General features: G+C 41.2%; 1 protein-coding gene across 3 annotated transcripts in view; it reads left to right on the forward strand.

The window, feature by feature from the left end:
* Positions 1-9,857, forward strand: part of Cd47 (CD47 molecule) — a 55,056-nt gene extending 45,199 nt beyond the window's left edge. For 2 of the 3 annotated variants that reach the window (XM_026786223.1, XM_005345048.3), the window contains 4 exons: positions 4,567-4,598; positions 5,858-5,882; positions 6,518-6,550; positions 8,395-9,857. In XM_026786223.1, coding sequence (XP_026642024.1) covers positions 4,567-4,598; positions 5,858-5,882; positions 6,518-6,550; positions 8,395-8,399 — 95 coding nt within the window. In that variant the 3' untranslated portion in view covers positions 8,400-9,857. The remainder of the gene's footprint in view (positions 1-4,566; positions 4,599-5,857; positions 5,883-6,517; positions 6,551-8,394) is intronic. The other variant, XM_026786225.1, reaches the window with a different exon arrangement.
* The last annotated feature ends 567 nt before the right edge of the window (positions 9,858-10,424 follow it).

The raw sequence follows: 10,424 nt of genomic DNA on the forward strand, positions 1-10,424 counted from the left end.
TGTGTGTGTGATGTGTGTGTTTACTGTGTGTGAAGTGTGTATGTAGTATGTGTGTGTGATGTGTGTTTACTGTGTGTGGAGTGTGTATGCAGTATGTGTGTACTTGTGTGGTGTGTGTGTGTGTGTGTGTGTAGCTTCTCTTCCTTTTTCTAAATAGTGAGCTTTAATTCAGGTCCTTCTTAAATCAACAAACAAATTTCTTCTTGAGAATTGACTGTTACTCCAAAATCTTGCAGGTGCCAGTGACTTCTTTTTAAGAAATGGAAGTTTTAATTGATTTCATTCTCAAAGATGTTTACTTACTAGTAGGAAAGATTCATTGCTATTTAGTCATCCTCAGGTCCGAATATTTTAGCATTATCATCTTAACAGTACACACCAGCAAAAGCCAAAGAGTTATCTTTAGGATGCAGCCCGTTCCTCTCTGTCTTTAAGTAGTACTCGTTTATTTTATATGAGTACTATATTCACATCATTCCTGCCCTACCTCTCCTCCCTCGAGCTCTTCTGGTGCCCCTCCTCAAATTCATAGCCTTATACTCTTTAATTATTATTGTTACACACACACACACATTCACGTAAATGTAAATTTATAAGCACAACCTACTGAATTCATTAAGTGTTGCTCATACGTCTATGTGTTTATGACTGACTCCTTGGGATTCGATCATCTACCACAAGCCTTATCCCCAGAGAAGATTGATCTGCCTTCTCTCAGAAGTCATGAGTTGCCTATTGCTCTTAATTTAGGGGCAGAGCCTTGTGATATTTTCCTCTTCTATGTTGTCATGTCGACTGATAGCTGTCATTCTGCAGGTCCTGTTTAGGCAACCATATTGTTGAGATTTCATGGTTTGCTACTTCCCTATCATGTGAAAGACACTCTAGAAAGTGCCATTATATACAAAATGTTGCAGCAAACATCCTAGTCACCTGTCTTTCACAATCTTTCTGCCCCCTCCTCTTCAATGTTTGCTGAACTGTATACTAAGCTGCAGGCATAGGGTTTTTGAGCACCCAATGCTCTCTGCTAAGATGTAGGTATAGGGGTTATGATATAGGTATAGAGAGTAAGCTAAATTGTTCTCTGCTAAACTGTAGGCATAAGGATTATGTTGTAGATGAGGCAGTTGAGGTTGAGTAGTTGAGCCAGTGGTTAGTTGTTCTCTGCATATTGACCAGATATTTCTGAAATCACCTCAATTTGCTTCAGAACAAAGTTTTTTTTAATGAGGGGGTGGGAGCCTCATTTATCTTTGAGTACAAGGATGATCATTTAGAACACTGTTTTGCTTTAGAGGAAGTGGCAATAGTCGGTTCACTTCTGGGTCCTCCACCTCCCCAGCTACAAGTCATTGGCTAGGTTTAACAATGTAAAGCATGAATTCCCTCCTATTGAGCAGGCCTGAAAGTCAATGTGATAAAGCTGTTGGTTATCCCCAGTACATAAGTACCAGTATCACACCTGCGAGTGTATCTCGCTGTTATGGTCATTGTTGTGGTTCATAAGGAAGAGGCTGCTAGGTTGGTTGAGCTTGATTTCTCCAAGTCCTCTATCCAAAGTGTGTCTGTCTTCAGCTATAACATCTTAACTTCATTTTTGAGGACGTAACCTCAACAGCCTATAATGTTTTGGGAGTCCTTGACCTCCCCTGATGAGCAACTTGGAAAGATGTTTCCCATGCCTGGTAGTGGTGTTTTGAGTACATACTATGGCTTTAGGGGGACATTGTCACCCCAACTGGCATGGCTTCATTTAAACTATATGTGTGCATACACACACATAATTGTAATAAACGTAAAATAATAATTCCCTATGACTTTTCCAAAAATCTTTATGGTTATTGATCACTATATATTCTTTGAAATTTTCATATGTGTATTCGATGTATGTTGATCATATAAACCCCCAACTATCTCCCTCCTACTGTCCCTGGGACCTATTAACCTATTTTCTTCCTGTCTCATGTCTTTCTTTTTAAATCATTTTAAAATTTATTAGTAGTAGTAGTAGTAGTAGTAGTAGTAGTAGTAGTAGTAGTAGTAGTCTCCCAAGTCCAGTTAGTGCTGACCACATGCATGGGCAGTATTTTTGCCAATAATAATAATGATGATAATCGTAGTCTCCTGAGTCCAATTAGTGGAGCCATGTCCCCAGAGAAAACTGGTTTCCCTGTCCGTAGGTGACCATACTTTCCAGTAACTCTTCATCTAGGGGTGGAGGTCCTATGAGCCCCTGCCCAACCATGCTGGAATTCTGGTTGGCCTGAGCTTTGCTCAGTTCTTGTGTAAGCAACTGCCTGTGCTGTGAGTTGGTGTATCTGTCAGTGACGCCATGTCCAGAAGGCAGCATTTCAAAGCCCTCCTCCCCATCCTCCAGCTCTTAAATTCATCCTAGTCTCTCTTCCAGTCTGTTCAGTGAGCAGAGAGGCTGATGTAGGGATCCATCTGTGGCTGGACATTCGCAGTCCCCGATTCTCAGTTCTCTGACTAGTTATGAGTCTGTGCGAACCAAACAACTGCAGAAAGAGTCTTCTCTGACCAAGGTCCAGAGTGGCACAAATCTGCCTTCCACACGTACTCTCTGTTAAACATCCTTTTTCTCTTGTTTTTCAATATATGTGCACACTAGAGTGCTACCTCAATCTCTTTTACATTTTATTATTAAATGTGTCTTTTGACGTTTTCACACGTGCACACACACAACTGCACACACATTCTCATCCCTATCTCCCGCCCCCATTAGGCCACTCCCCCCCCTGAAAGTCTCTTTGCCATATTCATGAGTTACTGTTTTGTTGGAAGACCCAGTGAGTTTAACCAGGGCCCTCTGTCTGACCATGATTTTGGAACTCTCTGTTGGAGCCTGGTGGGTTCATGTGTATTTACTAAATTGAGGAAGTAATTCTCCAGTTCTCAGAATCTAATATTGGTCATTGGTTTGATGGTGAAAAACTTAGGCCCCTTGAGTCCCTCAGCCACCTGTGCCTGGCTTCAGACAGGCTCATTCTTGTTTAAGTACATTGCAGGCAAGTGTAGTTGTATTGAGTTCCTGATCAAAATGTGTATATCATGTCCAGAAGACAGCATTCTGTAGCCCTGCCTCCTGTCTTCCTGCTCTTATATTCTGTCTGCCTCTCTTCCCAGGGTTCCCTGATCCTCGGTGGAGGGTGTGTAAATGCGTTTTATAGCTGAACGCTTACTTATTCCTGTGACTGAGTTCAGTTTATATAATTTAAGGATGATTCTGTTTTGCTCCTATTCCCTGCTTAACTGTGTGATGCATTCCATAGCTACTCTCTTCCTGTAGGTACTTTTCCTACCCGGAGCTCTGTATTCCAAGCTCTTCCTTGTTTACTTGTTTATTTTTACCTCTCCTTCCCATCACCAAGTTTCTAGTTAGTCTTATTTATCCTTCTCTAATTCTAGCGGTAATGTGATATTTAGTGGCCTGTCAGCTGCAGTTTCTCTGTTTGAGAAAGCCTGCTCCCAGTCAGCTTTAGGAGCTTACTGAATTTGCATGGGCAGGGTGGGGGGATCTCGGCTGTCCTGGGCCCGCCTTTGTCTGCTAGCCAGTCGGGTTTCAGTAGAACCTGTTTTCCAGCAGGCCACATGACTTGGGAATGATTCTGCTTCACCCCTATCTTAAAAGTATATTTTTCATTCTGCTGTTGTTCTTGAATGTTTGTACTGTAAAAATTATCTTGAGAAGTTTGGATTTCTTGAACTGACATGGAGGGATATGGTAGGAAATTATGGCTAGTAAAAGAATATTGAGTCGTTGAAAGACTGATGCTGGTCATGTTCTCCTGTCTTGGGGACACACGAGTGTGTGACAGGATAGCTGGAGTTGTTCTAGGGTTTCCTCGCCTGATTTTATAAGGAAGTTTTCTTTCCCACCAATCCAGAGTTGTTCTTTTCCCTCTTGTCTTTCCCCCTAGACTTGTATCTTCTTTAGCTAATCTGGTCAGAAGCAGCCAAGGGAGCAACTCAGAATGCCAAGGAGGAATACACAGAAGAGGACCTGGTTGGTCTGACACTAACTGTCTGGGATAGCTCTAAGCTTGGCAGGATCATCATGTTTTCTTTTGTCGTTTGTTAGCTTTCTCGAGCTTTGAAGACTGGAAAGGAGAGAAAGGAAGAGAAGGCCCCGAGACTGGGAACAAAAACAGTGTGCTATGGGAGATAGTCTCCCGGGGAAGTTACTCGTTGTCATGTTCTGTCCATCCCGGCTGAGTAGTAGGCAGAGATGGGACCCTGGTAGGAGAGAGCAGTTGACAAGGTCGTTCACCATGATGTGTAGCGGGTAACTGACAAGAGAGCGATCATGCACATGAGCGAGTCTGTGTTTATTAGTTGCTGTAGGCTCTTATTTGCTTCCCTTTCTCCTGTTAATGTATATAATCAAGAGTCCTCTAGTTTCCGAACAGACCACCAAAGCTAGGACACCTTCACTGGAGCATCTAGCACCTTCTAGTTTTAGCCCTGGACTTGTTATCTTAAAATTAAGTATTGCATTACTTCATTTATTTTATTTATTGAATTAATATTTTTTATTTATACCAGCTTCCAACCAGAGGACTATACAGCCTCCTAGGGTAAGTTCAAGTTTATTAAATGAATTAAGAATGATTGCTTGATGAATTCAAATGAGAGGTTGATAATTGGAATATTGAACTGTTTTGCTTTCTGTTTAATGTGACATCCAATTAAGACAATGCTGAAGTCATTTCAGGGCCTGTGCATGAGTGAGCGGGGCTGATTCTATTGTAAGACTTCTCTTGACACCTTTATATACCTGGGATGTAGGAGAAATGACCCTGTAAGACTGCACTTAGTTTATACATCCAGAATTGGACAGTCTCTGAGAGGAATGTGGTCATAGCTTCCTTCAGAAAGAAGCTGATTGCAATATGTCTCCCCAACTGTTGGCGTTGCTTGACGTGAGTTCATAGGCGACGGTTTCAAGGATGATCTTAAGGAAGAGAAGTTGTGCTAAGCTGACTTCATTTAAAGATATAAAGTATATGCTGATGGAAAAGAAATCTGTTCCAAATAACGACTCCCCATTTTATCAGCACTCTTCTCTAGAACCCCAAAGTGTGCTAGAGGCCTCATTGCGTTTTCCTGCTTTCATAAGCTCTTTGTGGGGGAAGGGGGTTCTAAGAAAATGAGCAAATTCAGGAGAAGATTACTAGGGGGAGAGGAAACACAAACTACCATATTGAGTCAGCATAGTGACAGGCCTGAGAGTTCTTACAAGTTGTACTCAGCTTCCTGTAAATAACGGCTGACAGATAAATTTGGCCTCCTCACAGAACACACCCAAAGGGCCGTCAGGGATGGAATGTATTAATTTACCTCAGCACTTTACTCTGATGAGAGTAGTGTCCTAGCTATGTTCCTCACAAGCAGGCCGCAGCTTTCCTAGTGCCTCATGGAGATAACCTGATCAATGGACCGTTAAATCCTAACAATTTCTTGCTGCTACTAAGTTCAATTTGCATGATGTGAAGATGATGCTGCTTCGCTGCCATCTCTTATATAACTGTATTTCCCATCTCTTGCTGCAATTTGCGTGTTTGTGCATTAATACTTCCATGGGATTTCTTGAACTGAGAATGATGGGTGGAGCGGGAAATTTTGCAGAGAAAAAAAATGCTAAGAGAATAATATGGTTGTTATTAAACTATTAACTAGCCTTGGGAAGCCTTGTTTCATTAGTTTTTGCTGTCTTATTTTGCTATCAGACCCTAGGAGTCTCCACATAATACAGGTTCAATGATAGTGTAAGTTTTAACATAAAAGCCATAAAATAACATGTATTTTGTATAAATATATTTTAAATATTTTCCAGAAAGCTGTAGAGGAACCCCTTAACGGTATGTGATTATTATAAACTTAGTAGCCTTGATCCATTAGCAGATCATAATTTGAACTGATTATTAAAGGCATTAGAATACCCATGCATGCCTTGGGAAGAATCTGGTTTGGGAGTATTGTTTGTTTGCTTGTTTTTTGGTTCGTATGCTCTCTTGCCTTAATCTCTTGATTCTTCCTTGATTATTCATCAGAAATTGGTAGTGTTGCTTTTGTAATGTTCTCACTGTCCTGTGCTATAGTAGTTGCTTCCTTTTGCAAAGTGACATTGGGCAAGGGGACCATTGACCTTTGTCAATGTCAAGTGTTTCACCCTCAGTAGAGAAAAATCTCGGTGGCTTCCAATTTCTAATTTGTCAATTTTAGAAATATACAGGTTGCCACCTGGCTTAATGCCAAAATGTTTCACTTACTTCCTGTGTCAATCTAGACCTGGATTCTCCAGTAAGTCTGTTTGCTTTTTGTGGATGCTGTAGATGTGAACCCAAGAAATGCATCCCAAAGAATGATAGTCTCAAATGAGTCTAGCTGTCTAGCTGGGGGATAGTTGTGTTCTTGCATATTTGTTTATCTTAAGATTATTTCTCTGAAGCCATACTAACTTTTTACTAATTGCCTGCTTGTTACTAATCCTTAGCATTTAAAGAATCAAAAGGAATGATGAATGATGGTAAGTATGAAATTCACTTGTCGTTGTATGCTGATTGATTCATGGACCTTAAAAAGAAAGCAGAGAACTCCTTGAAATGACACCTTCTTTAGAAAATAAAAGGGGCACTGTCTCTCATGAATGCCCACATGTCTTGATGTTTAAAACTTAGATCTAGTTTTAGATTCTTTTCTTCTGCCTACCATGGTGTCATTTTTCTGTAGGTGGGTACGAACAAAACCCTGTGGGGTCTCACAAATTGGAACCTCATGGTCCCTCGCAGAACAGTTGCCACCTTTGATAAGCGCGTTTCAGGTCATGCGTCCCTTTGGTGAACTTTTAACATGTTTTTATGAGGTGTGCAGATAGATACTCTGGCGGGGTTTCTCCTATATTCATGGAGATGATTTTGTTGCATGTGTGTGACACTGGGGGTGATATATCTGATATATCTGCTTTCCTAAGCAAGAAGTTAACTCCAACCTTGTGGGAAAGAACCAAAGAGAAAGAGAAAGACTTCCTTACTCCTCCAAGCCTTTCCCTTTTCTCTGAACATCAGTTCAATAGCAAAATGTTTCCAGAATATGACCAACACATGTACTTGTTTATTCTAACCAAAGAAGTCTGACTCTTGCCCCTAATGTATGCATTCGTATCCTTCATATACTGTGCTTCTCTAGCTCCATGGGTATTTGGGGACTGCATTTGTATTTATCCTATTTTTAAAATATGTCTTCACACCATTGGTCCTTGAAGCCATTCCATGCTCCAGACGTTGCTATTGTAAAGCCTGTGACCTTCCAGTTCACCTCCACAACAAAGAGGTGCCGGTAACACAGGAGGCCATCTTCCCCAGAGCACAATTAACTTCTGAATAAGATTTTTAAAAAACACTTCCATCGTGTTGGGTGAGCTAAATTTAAAATGGTGCTCAGGCGTGTGTTTAACGGGAAGTCCAGAATGGTCCCCTAGTTACAGGCTTTTGTCGTAGCTTTTCAATGTGTGTTTTGTTACACAAGCCACTGCTACCTAAATATGGTGCTTTTAGTGGGAGTAAGTGTGAAGAATGCCAGGCCTGCTTTTTATCATGTTTACCCTTGGTGTCTTGTTTTCAAATATTCTGATTTTTACCTACCATGGTGTCATTTTTCTGTAAGTGGACTAAAAAGTAAAGAAATAAACCTTTCCCCATTTGCACAGAACCAGTGCAAAATCCTCCAGGGCCTCTTGGTTAATTTTCTTTAAAATGTGACTTTTTCTTTAAGTCACTTTTTCAGGAGATAGCTTAAAGAACCGCTGTTTTGGTTTTTTGTTTGCTTGTGTAGCACATGAGATCTGCGAGGACCTTGGAAATGTCCTGAATTTTGGCCACGTTGAGCTGATGACAATTTGTTTTTCAAATGTCTGTTGATGGATCCAGTCTTCTAACGTCCTCTCTGGGTGCCTTGTCACACTGGATGAGGTTCGCGGTGCCATCCCTTTACCTACGCCAGATCACAAGTCTGTTTCATTTCTGTTAACCGAAAGGTGTAAATCGAACGTGAATGAGATAGAATACTATTCTTGGATCAATAAGTTCTGCTATGAAAAACCAACATCCCGCGCTCGCCTTTTGTGGCGCCAACCCAGCAAGCTGAGATGATCAGTCTGTGTTCACTGTATTTTCATTTGTCATTGGCATTTTGCTTAGCAAACTGAAAAGAGGAGTGATTTGCCTGATTTCTCCCTGTGACCTTTACAGATCCGTTCTCATTATTTTTGATATAATATATCTGAAAGAGTTTCACGTTTAGAAGCAGAACATGTCTTAATGCGTAGGAAGTAGACATGAGCGGTGACAACATATCAATGTTTCTATTTTCCAGAATAAGTGAGGGGCACTGATGGACTGTGTCTGGAGAGTCAGACGCGAAGGAACACAGTGTGTCTAAGCACCCTGGCCCTGCTGACTCTGAGAAGAAAACATAAACAGCAGTAACTGACTTTCATCTATGGAAGATGTGTTGGCCCATAGATGATGATCAACGCAGCTGTAATTTACTCAATAAATGAATCATGATTGTGTTGTGTAACCAATTGAAATCCATTTTTCTATTGTTTCTACTCAACAAGGGGCAAAAGAATCAGGGGCAACTTCCAAGAATGATGCTGGCTAGATCCTCGAGTCTCTGGACACTGGGTTTAAATCAATTCTGTATCAGACTTGCCTAGCATTAACCTGATGGTTACCCAGAGATACCCATGACAAACAGTGGTATCCAGCAAGCCTTAGTAAACTCAGGTTCCCAGCAGCTTTGTCATTCGTGCTGCTAGCTGTATAATGTGACTGCCACTTCCAGATCATAGGGACAGAGACTAAAGTAGAATAATGAATTTGGCGGCGCAAATCCTGTACGCCCGCTATGTGTGCTATGATATCAGTAGCACTAGTGTCTTCATTCTTGGGGCTTGCCTCCATCCACAGTCCCCCCGCCTCTTGACATAATGCACACCCAGATTTTGGATTCTTTTTTTTTTCTTTATCAATGTGGATTTCTTTGCACCCTGTCCTGTCCTGCTACTTGCGTTTGCGGTACAAGATGCAGTACCCTTTCTCCTCTTCAGACACGGTCCTGTGACACAGTAGTGTCAGTCGCAGAAAGGAGCCAGACTTATTCTCAAAGCACTGTGCTCACTCACACTCTTCAGCAAAAAAATAGCAATGGTTGTAACATATGTATTCAAGACCTCTGGTTTGAAGGCAAAAAAAAAAAAAAATCTACAGTGTTTCTTGCCGTGTTTTCTGATCGGAGGCATGACCAAGCAAGACTGAGATCTGAACTATGCGTCTCCTGCATGGCAACATGTGTCTCCATCAGGCCCTAGCAAGGCCAGGGGGAGGAGGTTTTACGCCTGTTGTCTCTTTGTTGCATGATGAACACTCATCACCTTCCTCCTGTATCCCACCTCTGCCTCCTCCTCTTCCCCTAAGTTTGAAAAGTAAAACAAAACCACCACATTCCCTACCCCGTTTAGAAGAAACCAGCGTCCTGAGAGTTGTGATCGCATGGAGTACTTTTAGATTATTAGCACTTGTTTTTTATCCCGTTTGTGGACGTGTTTGTATGTGCACATGTATAAGGTAGGCACATGCATCTTCTGTACCAACAAAAGGGAGACATCTACAGAAGAGCAAATGCTAACTTTGTGCTTTTAGTAAATACATTTAAAAACAAAGGTCCTTATTCGGTGGAATTATATTTGATGCAAATGTTTGATCACTTTAAAACTAGGTAATGTGCCAAGCTTTTTTGACTGCTGACCAATGCCCTCTAAAAAAAAAAAAAAAGCACCAGTAATTTTTCCTGTTTGTTTACGAAGGCATTTGTATTTTGTGTTTGCATTCCTAATGGTTATTTCTTCTTAGTCCACTGAACGTTTCCGTGTGCCTCTTGTATGCCAAACTTCCTGTCATCTTTCATGTGGGGACCAAGTGGTTTGTCCATGGCAAACCTAAACCTATGACCTGCTGAGGCCTCTCAGAAAACTGACCACGCTGCCAAGATAGTGCTTCTAAAGAAAAGTAGGCTTTTTCCCTGATCCTGTAGCTGTTCAAAATAGTATTGTATAGAGAGGGAGCAAGATGCCTTTATACAAAACTGATGGCTCCTGATGTTTTTCTGTTTCCTTCCGAAAATATTTATACCTTGCTCATTTTCTTGGTTACTTTGAAATCGGTTTTGATGAAGAGAGCAAAAAGCAGATGGACTTGGAACTGATCCAAATTTTCCTATTCTCTATTAAGAGAGTCAGGTGTGAAAATCTTTATAGTCGATTTTTTTATGAACTAAAGTTGTACCTTTCAGTAAGTGGTCAGTGCCCCTCTGCTCAGGGGTTCAGTCTTAACCAGCCGTCA

The sequence above is a fragment of the Microtus ochrogaster genome, chromosome 2 (assembly GCF_000317375.1).
Source record: "Microtus ochrogaster isolate Prairie Vole_2 chromosome 2, MicOch1.0, whole genome shotgun sequence".
In the NCBI taxonomy this organism is placed as follows: Eukaryota; Metazoa; Chordata; class Mammalia; order Rodentia; family Cricetidae; genus Microtus; species Microtus ochrogaster.